At 42.7% G+C, this 20,992-nt stretch overlaps 2 protein-coding genes across 4 annotated transcripts; one reads left to right on the top strand and one right to left on the bottom strand.

The window, feature by feature from the left end:
* Positions 1-270: 270 nt before the first annotated feature.
* On the bottom strand, positions 271-15,517 carry taf5l (TAF5-like RNA polymerase II, p300/CBP-associated factor (PCAF)-associated factor). Of its 3 annotated transcripts, none has more exons than XM_088420537.1 (7): positions 15,464-15,517; positions 14,966-15,185; positions 12,764-12,908; positions 10,470-10,574; positions 6,477-6,817; positions 4,073-4,444; positions 271-2,660 (listed from the first exon to the last, which is right to left on the bottom strand). In XM_088420537.1, exons 3-7 carry the CDS (start codon positions 12,903-12,905, stop codon positions 1,881-1,883), a joined length of 1,740 nt encoding a protein of 579 aa, XP_088276663.1. In that variant the 5' UTR covers positions 12,906-12,908; positions 14,966-15,185; positions 15,464-15,517; the 3' UTR covers positions 271-1,880. The 3 variants fall into 3 exon arrangements, with proteins under 3 accessions (XP_088276663.1, XP_088276665.1, XP_088276662.1); XM_088420539.1 differs by lacking the exon at positions 15,464-15,517 and having other exon boundaries at positions 6,477-6,677; positions 6,792-6,817; positions 14,966-15,303; XM_088420536.1 differs by lacking the exon at positions 15,464-15,517 and having other exon boundaries at positions 14,966-15,302.
* Positions 15,518-15,545: 28 nt separating this feature from the next.
* Positions 15,546-19,723, top strand: ccsapa (centriole, cilia and spindle-associated protein a). The gene is made up of 4 exons (XM_088420540.1): positions 15,546-15,672; positions 16,602-16,966; positions 17,569-17,828; positions 19,064-19,723. The coding sequence occupies exons 2-4, from the start codon at positions 16,621-16,623 to the stop codon at positions 19,238-19,240; spliced, it is 783 nt and encodes a 260-aa protein (XP_088276666.1). The 5' UTR covers positions 15,546-15,672; positions 16,602-16,620; the 3' UTR covers positions 19,241-19,723.
* The last annotated feature ends 1,269 nt before the right edge of the window (positions 19,724-20,992 follow it).

Below are 20,992 nucleotides of genomic sequence, written 5' to 3'. Positions count from 1 at the left end.
TGTTCGTAAGACGAAAGGTTTGTGCCTAAGAGGGGGACAAAAAAACGCTGCGGTCCACGTTCGTAAGATGAAAAATACGTAAAACAGGGAGTTCGTAAACCGCGGGCCCACTGTACTGCCCTCTCTAAGCGGTCTGATAGGGAAGTCTCACTCTGCTACATAAACTAGCGACCTCAAAGCGGATACGCTTTTAACGTGACACACTTCATGACGCAAACACCCGAGGAAAAACAAGCGGATTTCAGCAATCTAAGAAAAGTGGGCAAGATGTGCTATAATCATCGATTATATTTGTGTTTTCTGGGAACTAATACAGTTCTTTTTCTGTGCTCGCTGGTGCCACCACAAGGCTCAATCACTTTTTCGCTCGCCTGATTTACTTTAGGGCAGCGAGAGATGACAAACTAAAGTTCACTGATATACTGAGAAGCAATCCAACCGGCCAGGCTAACAACTATAAAATTAAAAGAAAAAACACAAATATTCTTTTTTTTTTTTTTTGGAGCCAAAACAAAGCATCAAATTACAAAAACACACTTTACATTATTTACACTTCCTGTGTGGGGGGGAAAAAACAAACCAAAAGGTGGGACATTTGTATTATGAAAAAACTTGAAATAAAGAATGTTCATGCCAAGTGTGGCGTCACGCATGACTAAGCGTGCTGCCAGAAAGAATGCAACTTTACAAAATAACACAATGGGGATTTCCTGAGTGCAAACGACATATCCTTGTTGGTCGAGTTCTGCCAGGCACGGCATCTCTAAGCCAAGTATTCCTTTCAGATTTTTATTACGCCACACGATTTGGATCATTTCAGTTGTGATCACCCAACAACGGGCACAAAATTTAAACGGGTTAACAAGATGACTTGATTCTTGCACTGGTGGAATAAGTATTGACTCATTCACTGTTGACATGGACGTCAATGGTATAGAACAGTACGTTTTCCTGTGAAAGTCACATACAGAACAACAGAAACATGACTGAGCACACTAGAACTTGGTAAGGTAACTGTGATAGGTCTCGAGACCAGAAACAAACATGAAAAGACTGTCTCTACACAGGCCAAAAAAACGTGGCTGGTGAGACACACATGGCCCCCTGGCCGTAGCATAGACACCCCTGGTATAGAATAAGTGAAGCAGATTCATCCATCTCACGGTGCTGACACACCCAAGAGAGTCCAAATGAAGACAAAATTGGGGACAGAATAGATTACTATCGCCTGTGCCAATTATTGGCAAAAATATCTGACGGCCAAAAAAAAAACCCAACAAAAAAAACAAAACATGACCAACAGAAAACTGTGTTGACCTACAGATTTAAAAAAAATCCCCAAAATTTGACCCTGGGAACTCTGCACTTTCTGCTTTTGTTTGAAATCCATGCAAAAATAGGTAAAATGTGTTGATTTGAAATTTCGGAAAACAACGACTGGAGAAAACTCGAAAGCTATTGACTAGAAATGAATTACTTCCATTTTGAAGAAATGCAGATGTGGCTCTTTGTTTGGAGTTGGAAATAAAGAATAGAAAACCACAAATAATCATTTTGCAATCTGGATAGTTCTTCAATAAACAAGCATTAAGACATTCCAGGCCAAAGGTTTTGCTTGAAAATGATTAGGGGCTCCAAGTATGAGTTATGGGAGGTTTGCCAAATACTGATGGCCCCTGGGAATGCCCGACGGGTCCCTGCAAATTTTGCATCTGCGGCGGAGGGCCCTGAGATGGATTCGGCAGGGTTTTTTTGCTCAAAAGGAGATGATGGCAAGATCCTGCAAAGACAAACAGGGAGCCAAGTGAGAGCGGCCCCATAGCAAACCTGCTATTCACTTGCTGGGTTCGCGTGAACCGACATCCTCGCCGCCCAACCCCCTAGGCCTGGGCCTTGTCACGCGCATAGCCTGTCACCAGCAGCAGGTTGCAGGCAGCGAAGCGCACGCCTAGCACGGCGGCACCGCCGGCGTAGGATCCCAGCAGTTCGGAGGAGGCAGCTTCGGGCGACGCTGCCACGTCCCACAGGCGTACAGAGTCGTCGGCGGAGGCGGACGCAAGCAGGCCGCTGTCCGGGCTGAAGGAGAGGCCGGTGATGCTGTCGGCGTGGCCGCGCAGGTCTTTAAACAGCGCCCCCGAGGCCAGGTCCCACAGCTTGACGCGCTGGTCCTCGCCACCCGAGGCCAGGTAGCGTCCGTCGGGCGAGAAGGCCAGTGCCAGCACAGGCCCGCGGTGGCCGGTGAAGAGGCGCACTGTGGCGCCCTGCTGCGTGCTCCACAGGCGCACTGTCTTGTCACTGGAGCCACTGGCCAGATAGTTGGAGTTGGGATGGAACTTGACGCAGTCCACGTCAGACAGGTGCCCGGCGTAGACTCGCAGCGGGTAGGTGCGAGAGAAGCTCCAGAGGCGAGCAGTGCGGTCGTGGGAACCGCTGACGAAGTAGAGGCTGCATGGGCTGACGTCCACGTCCCACACCGGGTAGGCGTGGCCCCGGTACAGCGCTGTGTTGGTGAAGCTGCCCAGGTCCCAGTAGCGCACGCTGGTGTCCTCCGAGCATGAAAGCAGGCCGGAGCTGTCCGTCAAAAAGGCCGTGCCAAACACAGGCCCGCTGTGGCCGCGCAGCGTCTTGATCTCGCTGCCCGAGGTGTCTTCCTCGTCCGCCTGGGAAAAAAACAGGAAGGGGGGGGGGGGGGGGGTTTCTTGATTATCTCCAGCTTCATTTCCATACTAATCATCTTCTTACTACTTTCTTTAACATCACTACCAATCTTGGAACCCACAGCTAACAAATTCAAGTTTGAATTCAGCAATAAAACGTACAATAAATTCGATACCGAAAGAACTCACATGAGATTAAGTCTTTATCATATCAGTGACACTGTGACGCAGCCCAGAAGCAGACCAGCATCTTAGTGACGTACGCAGTGAAACATATAGTGATGTATGAGCGAGGTGTGCATAGTCATATGCACGTAGACTGACGCCAAGTTTGAATTTCGTAACTGTTGTTGATGCCGTATGGCGAGAAAAATGCCATAACAATGGAATGAAAAAAAACTTTGTAACTTGAAAAAACCTTAAACTACGGACGGCGTAACCTGGTAGTCCACTGTAATTTTGTTCTGGAACGGAATTAGTCTATCCTTTATTCTTTCATTTGTGCTGCTTGGCTTTATCTTTATTTTTGGCGCCACTGCTGGCCACTGTTGATATTACATTTTGTAGTGAGGAAGGACGGTGCAGATTCAGTTGGGTGCAGATTCAGCTGAGCAGCCTCTGGCAGTGACACACACCTTGTTCTGTCTCTGTGAAATTTGACCCACGAGTGTGTTCAAGTTGTACTTTTTCTGTAAAAATGTTGTCATTTATGATAAGCCCCAAATGAGTTTGTTTGTTGACTGTGAACAACATGCTAGCTAATGTTATTTTTATCTTTAGCATGTTATATAGTGCTTGGATGCGTCAGTGCCAGATATTTCCCTTTCGTATATGTTAATGTTGGGGTAATCAACGTGGTGCCCGCGGCCAGTGTGTAGCCCCCAAAAATCACGTGAATAGCCCGCAGACCTGTTCTTACAAGTGATAGAACGTTGGTGATTTTCTATGAATTTTACAAACAATTATACATGTATTACATTTACATTACATATTACACTTGATTTACATATTTACTACAGCTGTTCCTAAATTATTGTGAAAACATTTACATGATCAGTGTCTTCACATTAACTGGTAGGCCTTTGTATTACTCAGTACCAAAGAAGTAGCTCTCACTTTCAAAACGGTTTCTGAGCCCTATTAGCGGATGCAAAGATTTTGCATCTAAAAGTACTGTGCTCATTTGCATCTAATTAACGTTTTGTATTCCAATTAATAGATTTAGTAATTTAATCATTTGACTGATTTAATCAATGTAATTTTTGTACCTTTTTGTACATTTTGAGGTGGCGTCCACAATAAAAATCTCAAGTGTTGAATGGTCCATGGTGATAAAAAAGACTGGGGATCTCCGGTCTATGCAATGCGTTTCACATTTGACATTGTGTTTGGGCCGTCAAGTCAAGCCGACTCACTTCCTCCTGGAGGACGTCGCAGGCCAGGCGCACGCGCGACACGTCGTTGACGTGCGGCTTAGCCTTAAGCTTGCGTGCGCGCAGGCTCCACAGCTTGACGGCGGAGTTGTCGAAACCGGCGGCAAGCAGGCGGCTGTCGGGCGACACTTCGGCCGTATTGAGCAGCTGCTCTGTGTGCTGGAAGGCGTAGAAGCAGACGGTGGTAAGCGATGGTGGACCCTCGCGCACCTTTTTGATGCAGTCGCGAAGCGCCTCTAGAGACGCGTGCTTGGGCGGGGTGCCCGCAGGGAGCAGCTCTGCTGCCTCGCAGTTGTCTTCGCCATCATCCGCCGCCCCGTAAAGCTGGTAGTCGCTTCGCCTCGAGGCGCTCACCTGTGGAAAGCAATTTTGCATAATTGATTTGATGTCCATCTTAAAAAAAACAAAAACTTAAGTGACTAGTTTACAGCATTCCCTGGCAACATGGTTGTTTGGTTAGTCTGGCTTCACTATTTTTGCAGAGAGATATTTTCCTCTTCATTTGAGTCCACTGCAGTGGACGTGTTTTGGGTTTAGTCCATGGGTTTCAAACTCATTCAGCTCATTTTGAATCTTTACATTTACAAAATCATCGTGTTACATACATACGGTTTAGTCAATCTCTCCTACAAGGTCCTAGTCTCTTCAGTAAAGGACACTGTGTGTTTGGGTGGCTTCTCAGGAGCAAAATTATACTCAAACAAAAAAGTAAACAAAATTGAAGTAGTTATGTAAAAATATATACATATAAAAAATAAAAATAAAAAAACATCTAAAACTAATGACCACTAACGAAAAAAAGAAGCAAAAATGCAAAAAAGTCTACAAAACTGTATGTATGTATGTATGTATGTATATATATTTATATGTACAGTGGGCCCCCGTTTTACGAACCCCGTTTTACGTATTTTTCATCTTACGACGTGGACCGCGGCGTTTTTTTGTACCCCCTTACGCACAAACCTTTTGTCTTACGAACCATCCAACATGCCGGTCAGTGTGTCCGCACTATATTTTTTCGCTTTGCTGCATCAACAAAAACAACTTTTCTCGCATGTCACGGAACTGCCGATATGCAATTGGACGATTAAGGCAGTCACGGTGATGCCGATATGCTATTGGTCGATTAAGGTCACAGTCACAGTCTCAGTCGCGGAGATGCCGATATGCTATTGGCCGGCGTCATGTCAATCACAGAAATGCTATTGGCCGGACGCCCTCATCTAGCTTGATGGCACGAGCTGGTCGGTGTGTTGTGAAGACTTTGCAAACTTTATCTGTTAGACATGGCTTCTAAAATTGCAAGTGGCGGTAAAGGAAGAAGTAAGAGGATGATGACAATAGAAACTAAGCAGGCGATAATAAAAAAATACGAAGGAAGCGCACGCATAGTTAACCTTGCTAGTGAGTATGGCCGTAACCGCTCGGCAATCGCTACAATTCTCGTTAAAATAACAAGGAAGCTATGAAAGCAAGCAAGTCTTCTAAGGGAAAGACTTTCTTTGTCAGGGGACGGACCTCGGTCAACAACAAAATGGAGAGGCTTCTTCTATTATGGATTAAAGAGAAGGAAATCGCCGGTGATATGTTCTCGTTTAAGAAAAGTTCTCATTTAAGAAAAAAAATAAAATACATTCTGCGGGTTGGTCTCTGCTCCCCTCCGCCTCCACCCACCACCAGCTCAAGTCGCCCCAAAGGTAAATGTCATTTTTCCTTTGTATATTTATGTTATTTAATTTAACTGTACAGTAGATTATGTTACTAAATTTTAATATGTGTATAAAGTTGTGATGTTTTTACCTATGGTTTTTGCACGCGTTGCACGCATTCACTAATTAAAATAGGTTTGGATTGCCCGTCATATGGACAATTCGAGTTACGAGCCTAGCCGCTGAACGGATTAATTTCGGAACACGGGGGCCCACTGTATTCGGGTTTTCATTCAATATATTCAAGCATCAAGCAATATATTCAGGGTTTCATTTAATATATTCAAGCATCAATCATATATTCAACCTTCAATCAATATATTCGGGTTTTCACTCAATATATTCAAATATTAATTTCCTGAACGACATGCCATATAATTCAAAAGAAAAAAAATAACAAACCTGCTCTAAAAATTAATGTCCGACAGAATTTAAATAAATAAATAAACAAAAAAAAAGAAAAGACCTGCTCCAAAAACGAATGACCGCTAACAGAATTAAAATAGATTAAAAAATAAATTTAAAAAAGGCACAACTACAGAAGCTGCCAATGTGGCATCAACATGTGCTTATTTGAAGACCTGTCAAGTCAAACCTTTCTAAAATTGTTCCTAAATGAGCCTTTGGCAAGATCAGCCAGAATGTCTTAAGCAAAAGAGTTCCATTTGGGCACCCACCTCCAGATGCAGGTGCGCGGCCAGGACTTTGCAGATGGCGGCGTTGTCATGGCTCTGCAAGTAGCGTAGCAGGTAGGCATGGGCGCCCTCGCTCAGGCGCACCACGTACTTGCGCTCCAGGAAGGCGGCCAGGCCCGCCACCACGTCCTGAGTGCCCAGTGCGTGGCGCAGCTGCTCCACTGTGGCCCGCTGCTCGGCATCCTGCAGGAAGGGGGCGTGAAAGCGGCTGTAGAAGGCGTCGGCCGCTGACTTGAGGCCGCAGCGCAGCATGTCCAGGTGTAGGTAGACAAAGAGCGGGTAGAGGAGCGTGCTCACTTCCTTGGCCCATGAGATGTCGGCTTCTGAAGCAAAAGACAACGTTGGCTCACATGGCGCCGGTTTTTAACAACTTGGAAAGGTGTAACGCCCACAGAGAAAAGTTTTTCAATTGTCCAAATCATCACAATTTAAGACTCTCAAAATGTACAGTCTGTACATGAATCAAAAGAAAACATTTGCTCTACCACTACATCTTCGAAACCAATCATTGAATCTGAATAAATCCTTATATACTTTCTGCACTGTCATGCAAATTAAAGATTAAATAAAATATTATATAAATATGACATAAAATACAATTAAAAATAAAATAAAAAAAATCATCTAATTAAAATAAACACTACAGTGAACTCTCGCTATTTTGCGGTTCCACTATCGCGGATTCGCTACATTGCAGATTTTTTTTCCATGACGCGGCTTCACTTCAAGGATTTTTTATCATTAAATATTGAACTTTTTGCAATAGCTCCCAGCGTACTGCTCCCGTGAAGGCTTGCAGTGAGCCTTAACGCCAACAAAAAATGATGACAATTGCTGAGAACGTGATACTTCTCGAAGGGAGAAGTTATGCAGCCATGGCCCGCCATTTGGGAGTGAACGAATCCAACGTTTGCTACATTAAGGACCAGAGTTTGAAAAAGCACATTGATTGACAGCTTAGTATCCAATAAGATTGCTTGTTGTGTTCACCCGGAACGAGCAAACGAGAGTGTGTCAACACGGACTTGGGCGAGAGAATGTAGACTTTGGAAACAATGTATGGGCATTACTTTTAATGTTATTATTATTGCTGTATCGCATCATTTGACAGAACTATCTTGTTAGTTTTTGTACGTTAATGATATAAGCCCACCTCCTCCTGCCCAAGTTGATGTGACGCACTCTTGTTTGCGCGTTCCGTGTGAACACAACCAGCAATCTCATTGGATACCAAGCTGTCAATCGGTGCTTTTACAAGCTCTGACTGGCTATCTTTGTGGCACAAACGTAACGTGTGAGAAGAACTGAGCGCACACAGAGGACGACTCAAGCAAGCTCAATGTTGAGCAAACGCGATGTTGAACGAGGAGTATCGCGAGCAAGAGCGAGATGTTGAGCGAGAGAGCGCTATCGCGAGCGAGCAAAAAGGAATTTTGAGCGAGCAACTTCTTTTCGTTTTTTTCCTGCGCTCAAAACCTTTTTTCGCTCGCTCAGTTTGATTTTCTCCGCTCAAAAATCTGTTTTCGTTCGCTCAGTTTTATTTTCTCCGCTCAAATTTTTTTGGGCGCGCTCGCAATAGCGCTCTCTCGCTCACAGTGGAAATGAAAATCATTTGTTTGGATTTTCTCTTCACACGCGAAACATTGGCAGTTGGTGTTAATGTATTGTGTTTAGTCATCAAAACTTTTCTATCTGAAGTGTGTTTAACAACACACAGATAAATTTACTGTGCATTTGTTGGGAAAAAAATAGCATTCTGAGGAGAAAAAAAAAAGACGAATTTTGAATTCCGCACCCACAGTGTTGGATTCACTGTTCCTCCCCCTGCAGAAATTGGAAGGCTGAAATTCTGAGCATCAGGACGATTTTTTTTTTTTTTAATGAAAAATGTATCGAAACATTTCATCCATTTTCAAAAATGATCTGCTGATCGAATAGCTGCTGGCTTCTACAATTTTAACATTATGATCTTGGAATTCTTAGTACAGTCGGCCCCCGGTTTACGAACACCCTCTTTTACGAACATTTCGACTTACGAGCGTGGACCACGGAGTTTTTTGTCCCTCACTTACGCACAAACCTTCCGTCTTACGAACAATACGACATGCCAGCCATTGAATTCGTACATTTATTTTCGCTTTGCTACGTCAACTAAATCAGAAGTTGATGCTCATCACGGCAACATTGAACGCTATTGCTCTTACAATGTCACAGTCACTGTCTCAGTCACGGTGTCAGTCATGGAGTCAGTCACGAAGATGCCGATATGCTATTGGTCGATTAAGGTCACGGTCCCGGTCTCACTCACGGAGATGCTATTGGCCGGCGTCACGTCAATCACAGAAATGCCAATATGCTATTGGCCGAACGCCTTTATCTAGCTTGATGGCACAGCTGGTCGGGACGGAAGGAAGGAGAGAAAATGACTGAAAAACGGAAGGAAGGAATGTTGTGAAGACTTTGCAAACTTTATCTGTTAGACATGGCTTCTAAAATTGCAAGTGGCGGTAAAAGAAGAAGTAAGAGGATGATGACAATAGAAACTAAGCAGGAGATAATAAAAAAATACGAAGGAGGCGCATGCATAGTTAACCTTGCTCGTGAGTATAGACGAAACCGCTCGGTAATCTTCTAAGGGCAAGACTTTCCTTGCCGGGGGACGGACCTCGCTCGACAAAAAAAATGGAGAGGCTTCTTCTATTATGGATTAACAAGAAGGAAATCGCCGGTGATATGTTTTAGTTTGAGAAAATAAATAAATTCTGCGGGTTGTTCTCTGCTCACCTCCGTCTCCACTCAGCTCAAGTCACGTCGCCCCAGAGGAAAATGTCATTTATCCATTGTATATCCATGTTAATTAAATTAACTGTACAGTAGATTATGGTACTAACTTTAAATATGTGTGTAAATTCGTGATGGTTTTAACTAAGATTTCACCACGCGTTGCCAGTCAATGAGTAAGTACAATTGACCTCGCTTTGCTACATCAACGAAATCATCTGCTCACGCATGACACGGTAAGGCTGATATGCTCTTACAATGTCACAGTCACTGTTTCAGTCACGGTGTCAGTCATGGAGATGCCGATATGCTATTGGTCGAACGCCTTCATCTAGCTTGATGGCACAGCTGGTCGGGATGGAAGGAAGGAGAGAAAATGAGTGAAAAACGGAAGGAAGGAATGTTGTTAAGACTTTGCAAACTTTATCTGTTAGAAATGGCTTCTAAAATTGCTAGTGGCGGTAAAGGAAGAAGTAAGAGGATGATGACAATAGAAACCAAGCAGGAGATAAAAAAAAAAAAAATACGAAGGAGGCGCACGCATGGCTCGTGAGTATGCCCATAACCGCTCGGCAATCTTCTAAGGGCAAGACTTTCCTTGCCGGGGTACGGACCTCGATCGACAACAAAATTGAGAGGCTTCTCCTACTATGGATTAAAGAGAAGGAAATCGCCGGTGATATGTTCTAGTTTGAGAAAAGTTCCCATTTAAGAAAATAAATAAATTCTGCGGGTTGGTCTCTGCTCCCCATGGGCCTCCACCCAGCTCGTCACGTCGCCCCAAAGGTAAATGTCATTTTTCCTTTGTATATGTTATTTAACTGTAAAGTAGATTATGTTACTCATTTTTAATATGTGTATAAAGTAGTGATGTTTTTACCTAAGGTTTTTGCACGCGTTGCACGCATTCACTAATTAACATAGGTTTGGATTGCCCGTCATACGAGCAGTTCAAGTTACGAGCGTAGCCGATAAACTGATTAAGTTCGTAACACGGGGGCCCACTGTATTGTTCTCACTGGTTTGTGTGCATCATGTTTGTCACAAGGGCACGAGCAAAAAGGAAGCACAAAAACCGCATCGGCTTAGTGCAACTTTTAGGTCATTCAAAGAGTCAGTGAAGTGCGTGCGGTAAGGAGCGTGTGCCAAGCGTACGGTAAATGCGCGGAATGCGGCGTGGCAGCAACATCTTACCTGACAGGAAGCCGCGTAGCCTGGCGAACTGCAATTCGTATTGCTGCGGGTCAGATTGGCACGGCGCCGCCGATACGATGTTGGCGCACCCCAACTCACTCTGAACTGCGCGCACACACAAACGCACACAAGAAGGTTATATTCTTGGTGAAAATGGATTAAGATTTGATACTTGCAGCAGTTTTTTCACTGAAGTTAGTTGTATTTCATTGAGACTTTTGTGCTTTAAAATTAGTTAGTTTTCCTTCTTACATCAATTCGTTTGATTTTATTTTTATCTATATTGTATTTGTGGTGGGCGCTGGGTTTCAGACCTGGGTCTTCAGCTCCAACAAATCTGAACATTTAATTTATCGTATTTTCCGCACCATAAGGCACATCTAAAAGCCTTAATTTTTTTAAAAAGCTGATGGTGCGCCTTATAATCAGGTGTGCCTTATATATGGGTCAATATTGAGATTGGGATTCGTAGCTAGGGAATGAACTGATAGAGTAAGCTTTATCTGTTTCTTTTGTGTGTTTACAGTTGAACAAGGTTGGTCATATTGACATTGAGTTATTATGCTATTGAGAGTTTAGAGTTATTATTTGAGTTATTGTTATTGAGTATTACTATATTGTGATTGAAAATTTTTTAAAATACGTCATTAATTGAGGGTGCGCCTTATTATCCGGTGCGCCTTATAGTGCGGAAAACGTTTTCAAATATGTCATTAATTGGGGGTGAGTTTTATAATGCGGTGCGCCTTATAGTGCGGAAAATACAATAATTACAATGTTTTTTCAATTGTAGTTATGTTGGAAGTTTTTGCTAACTCTTACAGTGCCATGGATGAGAATTTGTCATGTAAAATACTTTATACTAATAGGTTGTGTGGCAGTAACAAGACTACAACTACATTTTTTAACCCTTTTTTTAATTGAATGGATAGATGACTTTCATGGCCAGCCTCTTAATATTAATCCAATCAAGCATATATATATATATATATACACACATATATACACACACATATATACACATATATATATATATATATATATATATATATATATATATATATATATACATACATACACACACACACACACACACACACACAAACACACACACACATAAATATATACATATATTTCAAAGGAAAGGGGGAACTGTTCATTTACTGTAAAGTATATAAAGTTTAATCATTTAAGACTTAAGTAAATGTGTTCTACAGTAGTTCCATGCCTGAGGGGGGCCCGTGGCAAGTGCATTTATAGTTAAGCTGTCTGTCTGGCATGCAAGAAACACAGTATAGCTATACATACAGTATAGCTTTTTTTATTCCCCCTTGAAAAAATCTGAGAAAGACGGAGTGCGAAAATCGAAGCGCAAAGCAGCGAAGGATCACTGTACTCAGGATCACTCGATGGTCTTTAATTTCAAATCAGTCATCTTTCAAAATATTGTTGTGCAATTATACTATGAAAAAAAAAAAAAAAGTTTTTATGGGCAAAATTTCTAGGCACAGCCTAAGCGTTGAGGGAGTCCGGTTTGGGAGTCTCAGCATTGCATCTTTGCTATTTACAGACAATGTGGTGCTGTTGGCTTCTTCAGACCGCTGGAGCGGTTCGCAGCAGAGTGTGAAGCGGCTGGGATGAAGATCAGCACCTCCTAATCCGAGACCATGGTCGCCTGTCGGAAAAGGGTGGAGTGCCCTCACCGGGTCGGGGAAGGAGTCCTGCCCCAAGTGGAGGAGTTCAAGTATCTTGGGGTCTTGTTCACGAGTGAGGGTAGGATGGAACGTGAGCTCGACAGGCGTTTGGTGCAGCGTCTGCGGTAATGCGGACTCTGTACCGGTCTGTTGTGGTGAAGAGAGAGCTGAGCCGGAGATCAAAGCTCTCTATATACCGGTCGATCAAAGTTCCTGCCCTCACCTATGGTCACGAACTGTGGGTCGTGACTGAAAGAACGAGATCCCGGATACAAGCAGACAAAATGCGAGATTTCTCGGCCACTGCGAGATTGCGACATTTAAAACTTTTGACGCCGCCTCTGGCCGCTGCGTCTGTATCTTGTAATGTATCGTCTTACCTTTATTAAAATTTGTGTTTAATCTTTTTTTTAGCTATGTCCCAACACTTTTCACACGTAAAATGAGCACTGTTGCATTTTGAAATTTTACAAGTTTCGATGGGAATTTCAGCTCTCTGGTGTTTTTCCACTGACTGATTCTTTTATGATATCATTAAAAAAATTAAAATCTAAGGAATTTAAATAATGTGTAACATGATGCCGAAAGGTTTAAACGCACCCATGAGGCTGGCAGCCATCTCCTCGGCCGTCTGGAAGAGCTTAGGGGCTTTCAGGGAGCCGTCGGCCGAGTCCACATACTGCCTGCGCTTGAGGTATTGAGCCACGGCGTACTGGATCTGCTCCGTGCGGACCCGCTTCATGGCCTGCCGGCAAAACAGAGGACGCTTAGGATTGCACAAAGACCCCAACCCTTTGCGCATTGCTCAGTTGTCACATCCAAAACAGCCTGGCTACACTGTCAAGTAACAGATGCCATTCGTCGCGCATCTGATGAAAAAATTAGCTGAAAAAATTGCTGACAGATTATTCAAGAAATTGTTACCTGAATCCCTACAGTAATTTGGACCTTTTGCCGCATCAGCTTGACAGGACTACCAATGTCCTTTCTCCTCACCCATTGGACCTCTGATAAGAATCTTCCGGCCGCTACTCTGCCGTTGACCATCAGCCGACAGCTGAGGCTAGTTAATCCTCCACTACCGTGGTGCTTCGTGACATGATCCACATTTTCATTACCACCGGGCATTATTGTTATGCATCGTCGGGTGCTTGGAAAAGCGCTGTCAAGAATTGAAGCTACTAGATCATAGGTTTCAAGCTCCAGTACTTGAGGGCCGCAATTTTGAACCATTTCCATGTTCTCTCATAGGGTGACAATGTGTAAGTTTTAGACCGTTTAGCATTAAAATTTAATGAATTATTTGAGATTTTTTAAAAATTGCAAATAAATGTTTTCTTAACAACCTACAGTATGTTTTAAATATAATCATAGGTCTAGTCATCATTAAATTATGTTACATGGGGGGGTGGCACTTTTCCGGAGATTGCCATGTCTATTATAGCTACCACAGTCGGAGGAGGAGTGTGTATTGCTACATTTACCTTAATGCCTCTAAAGCCCCATAGGCGCATGCAAAAAATTACACATATTCCCTATACTGTATAGACACATAAGTCAAACAATTAGGATCATTTTCAAGTTCCTGCAGAGTTTGCTGATGAGCTACTCAAATGTTCATAGGTGTTGGACTCCAGTCCTCTAGGGCTGGTACCCTGCATGTTTTGGAGTTTTCTTTGTGCAACACACCTGATTCAAATAATTACCTTATCAGCAAGTTCTGCAAGAGCTTGAAAATGATCCCACTGCAGGATACCGGACCTCAAGAACTGGAGTTCGACACCTGTGATGATCTACAAGCTGATCATCCTGAGCTGCAACCAATAGATAGTATTCACTGACGTCGCAATCTCGCAACTAGGCGCCATTTTGTAGGGCAAGCTTATCCTTGTTTACATGATCAGTTATTGAAAATATCAGAAAGAGAAATGTATGCAGAAGATTTTGAATCATTTATTCATTGATGTCTACTGTTGTTTCAGCATAACAGCAACGAGAATCACATCCTACCAAAACACATGTGCTGGAAAGGCCCAAATGCCCACAGCTTAGTAGGCTAGAGCCAATGAGCCAAAATTTGTACTTTAAATTAAACAGAATGTGTTAAAGGCCAGTCCACGAGGGCCGCAATTTGGCATGTTTTCGATGCTCCTCTCTTGCGCACATCTGATTCAAATGGGTAGCTCATCAACAAGCTCTGGTGGGGCTTGAAAATGATTTGAATCAGGTGTGGTTAATGAGGAAGCATCGAAAACATGCAGGATTGCAGCTCTCAAGAACTGACCTTTGACACCTGTGGTTTAGATAGAGATACAATACTTAAGCTATAGAGGTCAGGTTTTAAAATTCTGTTGTTTTTTTTTTATTGGGGGTAAATTTGAAGTGCTAATGCAGGGGTGCCATACTTGTTTTAGTTCACGGGCCGCATAGAGGAAAAACTATTCCTAAGTGGGCTGGACCACTTCCAATTCTTGGGCTGGTGGGGGGTAATCGATCATTACAAAGTAGTCTGGGGGGGGTATCGAATATCACGAATAGGTCTGACACTTTCCAGCGAACGTACTAGAGACGTTTAATAATACCACAGGCTAGCGCCATTTTAAAAGGAAGCTGGAACCAAGCCGATTGCAAGGCAGTCAGCTCACACCTGCAATTTTGTACAATGCTCTAAAGGTTGCTGTGTTTCCGTACTTTTCCCGCCGAGCTAACAGCTAACTATTAGCTCCCCTGCTAGCCCGCCCAGTCCGGCGGCTATGACGGTAGCGGGCTTCTTAAACGCGCCGGTGACCGGTTTGCACTCACTGCATATTCCTCCGGTCCTCTCAGGGATCTGCGACTGGTTTTACTCTGGATGGGTTCAGCAGAACAAGGACGGGGGCTCCATCACGTCGTTCCGCCTCCGTCTCAACCTCCATCACACTAAGGTGTGATGGTTCTCCCTCTTCTCGTTCCCCGTTGCTACCGTTACAAAAGACGTCGAAGCTCACTAGCGACACAATGTGACTGGAGTGTGAAGGGCAACCTATTCAATATACCAAGCAAAATTTACATTGATATACAGTAATCTCAATCTGTGAAAGCATGAATCGAACATTGGCAACAGTTCACGCGACCAAGTACAGAAACCATAACTACAATATGGCCCAGGATTAAAAAAAAAATAGTTTGACATCGAATTAAGTCCCATTGAGAATAAGAATCTTTTTCAAATGAGTCCTGGAAGTGAAATTTAAAAAACAAAGAAACAAACAAAAGTAACAGTGTAAATCCCTAAACCTAAAAAAGGCTAATGTGTCTTACTTTGCAGCCCACATCCGTAAAACTTTCTACTTTCAGCCTCGTACTCTGAAACTCCAAACCGGAAAAGGTTGTCTCCACTCATGCGAGCTTGAGCTACTCTCCGGGATTCTGCACAGAGCCGAACCGATGCTGATGCTCCTTTAGTGGGATTCACGCGACTCGAGCGTTTCGCAAAGGAGCCCATACTCCGTCCTGGAATAAAGTTGTGCGTAAGTGGAAACATTTGAATTTGCTCCGTTTCCGTCGCCGTCTTTATGAATCAGCCGAACGGCGGGAACATTTCTGCCGTCGTTGAGCGTTTGAACACACATCATCACGACGTTTTCTCACCCCCAAAAAACCCACAGCCGCTCATCTAAAAAACGCATCCAGCTCAGGTGAACCATCAATAATAGATGTGGTTTCCATTGAAGCTGACAGGTTGCGCGTCATGTGTGCGTGTGTGTAGGAGTTCCACACGCTAAGCTGAGCTCAGCCTATTAGGGGGCGCGGCCTAGTACTGCACCTGTCAGGTGACGTCACTTAGAAGTCCTTGCCGTAAAGTGCCGAAACGGGTCGAAAAAACAAATCGGACCCTTTGGGATGCGCTGAAAATCGTTCGAGTTGCCACTAATCGCAATTCAATATACGTTTTTTATTTTTTTTTAATGTGGACTAAATAACTAATTAAAAAAAAATCACAACATATTGTTAGGGAGAACAGACTGACTTCTAACAGCTTGTGTCTCTTTTCTTGTCTTTATGAGCTTGCCATTGATTGACGATCATTATTACATAATTATTTTGACAAAACCTCCCAACAATATTAACATATATATTCATATAATATTCAATCAAAAGCAGTTTATCGTTGGTCTCATAGATCTACTTTTACATTGAAAATGGTGATAAACTTTTTTTAACCGTTCACTGACATTTACAGACCAAACCAGTTACTTGATCATAAGTCATTAATGCTTGTGCAGTTTCTGCTTCGTCAATTTGAAATAATGCCATGAATAGAGGGATGAATAGTAAATCAAGTTAAAAAAGAAATGATTCATTGATGAATTGACAATCTACCGATTCATCGATTTTCTTGAAATCATCCGAGGCGTGCAATTTACGAGGTTACTTCATCTCGCCTTTGCCATTGCAGCGACACGGCACCCGTCGCCATGGTGACCAAGAAAATCCGAACGGAGTACATGAAGAAGTTCCGTGAGCCCAAGTGGGAGACCTTCTCCAAATGCTACGAGGACTCGCTCAAGTACCGCCTGACCCGCCGGGTCATGGAACACTCGCACAAGCCCTGGTTTTGGGAGGCTGTTGAGTACGGCTCGGTGCTGTCCAGCGGCCAGTCCACACCCAGGACTACGCTCCGGCTGGGATGCAACCGGGTGGCGCCGCTGCCCCCTGCCGTCGAGACGAACCAGTTGAGGTCCGGTCCTGAGATCGGGCCGCCTTCCGACCAGGCTGAGGAGAAAGAGGAGGCGGAGGACGGCGACGCTGCAGCACCAGCAGGTGAAAACAAATCGAAAACTTATTGATTGTCAAAAGAATAGATACATTTTTTGACAATGGATTTGACACTGGATTTTTCATACTGGATTATTAATCACAACGACAAAAACTGAACAGAAAATCTAATATTGTCACATACTGGCCACACTAAACTATTGGCCGCAGGTTGAGACATAAGATATTTATGCCTAAAAATGGTATAGGGAATTAAAAAAAAAAAAATATTACAGCAACATCATGCCTTCAGGCGATTAGAAACAACACCACACCGAAACATGAAGATTGTTAGAATACTGCACCAACACAACAGTAACATGCGTGATTGAGCATACTAGTGGAGTGCCCCCTGGTGGCGAGTAAGATTGCAGCTCACACTCAGAATTAATACTTGTCAGCTTCTGTTTGCTTATTGTTTACTGTGAAAAAAAAAATAAAAGTAAGTGCCTGGCTTTGAACAAAAATACGTCTTTGGGATTTAATGTTAAGACTCGTTAGTTACCAGCCTACTCTAAACAATGATGATCAAAATAGTTGTGAATTAAAATTGTCGTGAAATAAACCTTGAGCCAATCGAGTTTTGCGTCTGGGTTTGTGACTGACAGAGAATTCACAAGCGAGCGACGGTGCAGACGAGATAGACGGCGCTGACAAGCCACAGAATTCGTCCAACCCAAACAACAATCCTGCAGAGTCACCGCCTGTACAGGGACGACGGCGACGCTGTCGGCAAGACAATTGCCAGGACAACAGGTGGAAGGCCGACACCAAGGCGGAGCGAGCCAAGAGCCAACCGCCACTGGGGGGCACCAGGGGCAGCCGGTGTGAAGACGAACGCTCCGGAAAAGCCGCCACTCCCAATAATGTAAGTAGTTAACTTGGCTAAGCTAATGCTAAGGCAATGTTTCAACGCGTGACCTTATTTAGGAGAGAAAAATTCCGATCACTGATTAAACTTGATATTAATGATTCGTAAAACCAAATGAATATGACACGAAAAGAACATAATATTGAGAATAAGTTTATAAATAAAACATATATATAATTAATATGTAGTAAAAATGAGTTTGAAATGAAGTCGACTTTCATTGTAGTTGTAATTATTAGAGTTCATTATGATAATGATGTCAGGTTATGTTAGGCCATTTTTTTTTAATATATATTTTTTAATATATTTAATATATATTTTTTTTAAATGTTCTTGTAATGTGGATTTTTGATTTGGCCGCTGTCCTGCATGTTTTCCAAGTTTTCCTGATTCAAATGATTAGGATCGATATCAGGCTTCTGCTGAGCTTGCTGATGAGTTGATCCTTTGAATCAGTTGTGTTGCGGAAAGAAACCAGGAAAACATGCAGGATACCGGGCCTTGAGGACCAGATTTGGACACCCCTGCAGTCTATCATGCAGTGGTGTCAAACATGCGGCCTATGAGCTGGTTCTGGCCCGCAAACGAGATTGATCCGGCCCGCAAGATGATTTTGTAATGTAAAGCGTGGTTCCTCAACCTTTTTAGAACCATGGACCGGTCAATGAACCGGGGAAGTTGGGGGACTGCTCTCACCTGGAGCTGCACCATCCTTCCTCACTAAATAATGTAATATAAAGAGCAGCCAGAGGCGGCACCAAAAACAAGCCAAACAGCAGAAATGAACTGTTAAAGGATAAACTAAATCAGTTTCAAAACATCATTTTGGGTGCAGCCCTTGGGGCCCGTTATCAGTTGATCCATGGACCGGTACCGGGCTGCAGACGGGCAGTTGGGGACCTAAAGTATAAAATGGGCTGAATCTTTTCAATAAATTAAACATTTGGAATGTTATACGATTAAGAGAAATGTTGTGCTTGTACAATTGTGGGCAGTATGAAAAAAATACAGAAAAAAACAATATACCGGTAAATATGAAGTCGTTTTGAAGTGAAATAAATATATACCATGATTTTATTGGTCTGGCCCACTATGGAATTGGTTTTCCTTTAATTGCCCCGCAAGGTAAATCGAGTTTGACACCCTTGTGATGACTTTGTCTTTTAGTTTGAAAGAGTTAATTATTTGGATTAAAAGTTGAAGTGAGCGTTTTCCCATTTGCTGGAATGCAGAGTGACTGTTCCAACGCCAGCATCCAGACAACGATGGCGGTCGATCGGCGCCGCGCTCGCTCGGCCGACCCGGACAAGCTGAGACGCTGGCAGCACCGTCACCTGACCGCCTCGGTGACGACCGATGAGCGCTGGGTGACCGAGTACATGCGCTGCTTCTCAGCGCGCGTCAGGTAGACGAACACAAGGCCACGTCTCTCAAAAAAAAAAAAAAGCCCAACGAGCATTTTGGCTTCTGAACATTCCACAGATTTCTATCCAAATCGTTTATTGCAATACATTTCTTATGACTTTGTTTTTGATAAGGAAATTGATGCCTTGACTTATGACTTCAATTCAGTCCTGTGGACAGGCTCACATCTTAAATCAATGGAAATGTCAGTACAGTATTTTTATCAGGAAGTTCCCCACCATTAAAAAAAAAAAAAAAAAAGATGGGGTGAGCGTGTTTTTACTCAGGAAATTGGCACAGACAAAACTGTACAGAGGACTTAGTCATAGGAATATCGATTCACAATAAGCATGATGATGACAACTTGTGTATCGGCTGAAAACTGATTAATTTGGAGGAGTTTAGTATAGTGCTTTTGCTTCCATCTTGTAGCAATTCAAAAACTTGGTTGCCAACAGGTCAATTCTGTGAGCATTATGCTGAAAGATAATTCGAAAGATATATATATATATATATATATATATATATATATATATATATATATATATATATATATATATATATATATATATATATATATACACATACATATATGTGGCCTGGACAAAATATATATATATATATATATATATATATATATATATATATATATATATATATATATATATATATATATATATATATATATATATATATATATATACACATATACAGCGGGCCCCCGGGTTACGAACTTAATCCGTTCAGCGGCTACGCTCGTATCTCGAATTGCTCGTATAGCGCTCGTATCTCGAATTGCTCGTATAGCGGGCAATCCAAACCCATGTTAATTCGTGAATGTGTGCAATGCGCGCCGAAGCCTTAGGTAAAAACGACACACTGTATACATATATTGAAATTGAGTGACATAATCTGCTGTACACTTGCATTATATAATAACTACAATGGATAAATAGCTTTTACCTTTGAAACGCCGAGACTTGAGCTGGGTGTAAGCAGAGGGGGGCAGAGTCCAACGCTCAAAGATAACACGGCGATAGATATGCTATTGGTCTTACAGTGTTACAGTAACTCTTTCAGTCAGGGTGCAAATCACGCAGATACTAAAACATCATCCTCTTATTTCTTTCTTTACCGCTGCTAGTAATTTTAGAAGCTATGTCTAACAGATAAAGTTTGCAAAGTCTTCACAACATTCCGTTTTTCACTAATTTTCTCTGCTTCCTTCCATCCTGTCCCTTCAAGCTAGATAAAGGCGTTCGGCCAATAGCGTATCGGCATTTCTGTGATTGACGTGTGACGCCGGCCAATAGCATCTCCGTGAGTGAGACCGGGTGACCTTAATCGACCAATAGCATATTCGCATCTCCGTGACTGACTGATAATTATTCGCACTTTTTTTTTTAAACGGTTGGAATGTATTGACAATTAATTTAAAAAAAAACATATTTAAACCAATGACAATTCTTTGTCCTGCAATCGGCACATTTAATTTCATGTCAGCTGTTTTTCCCTTTAGCTGTACAAACACTACACTTAAATGGTAATATATTTAGACACCGTGAGTGAGACCGTCAGTGTGACGTTGTAAGACCAATAGCGTTCACGTTACTACCACAAGTATATACTGATGATTGATGATGTCGCTACTGTTGATTTTATTGACGCACTAAACGAGAACATTTCTACATACTCAATGGCCGGCATGTCGAATTGCTCGTAAGGCGAGAGGTTTGTTCGTAAGCGGAGGACAAAAA

The sequence above is a fragment of the Hippichthys cyanospilos genome, chromosome 7 (genome assembly GCF_059441005.1).
Source record: "Hippichthys cyanospilos isolate Australia breed blue-spotted pipefish chromosome 7, RoL_Hcya_1.0, whole genome shotgun sequence".
Classification (NCBI taxonomy): Eukaryota; Metazoa; Chordata; class Actinopteri; order Syngnathiformes; family Syngnathidae; genus Hippichthys; species Hippichthys cyanospilos.
The sequence above is the reverse complement of the archived record's forward strand: the minus strand, read 5'-3'. Positions and strand labels throughout refer to the sequence as shown.

Bases quoted from the DNA above. Each gene is read 5' to 3' on its own strand.
- taf5l (XM_088420537.1), bottom strand. From the start codon at position 12,905: ATGAAGCGGGTCCGCACGGAGCAGATCCAGTACGCCGTGGCTCAATAC. The intron at 10,575-12,763 runs GTGCGTTTAAAC...GTGTGCGCGCAG, and splicing joins GATGGCTGCCAGCCTCATGG to TTCAGAGTGAGTTGGGGTGC. The intron at 2,661-4,072 runs GTGAGTCGGCTT...TTTTTTTCCCAG, and splicing joins GCGACGTCCTCCAGGAGGAA to GCGGACGAGGAAGACACCTC.
- ccsapa (XM_088420540.1), top strand. From the start codon at position 16,621: ATGGTGACCAAGAAAATCCGAACGGAGTACATGAAGAAGTTCCGTGAG. The intron at 16,967-17,568 runs GTGAAAACAAAT...TGTGACTGACAG, and splicing joins CGACGCTGCAGCACCAGCAG to AGAATTCACAAGCGAGCGAC. The intron at 17,829-19,063 runs GTAAGTAGTTAA...GCTGGAATGCAG, and splicing joins AAGCCGCCACTCCCAATAAT to AGTGACTGTTCCAACGCCAG.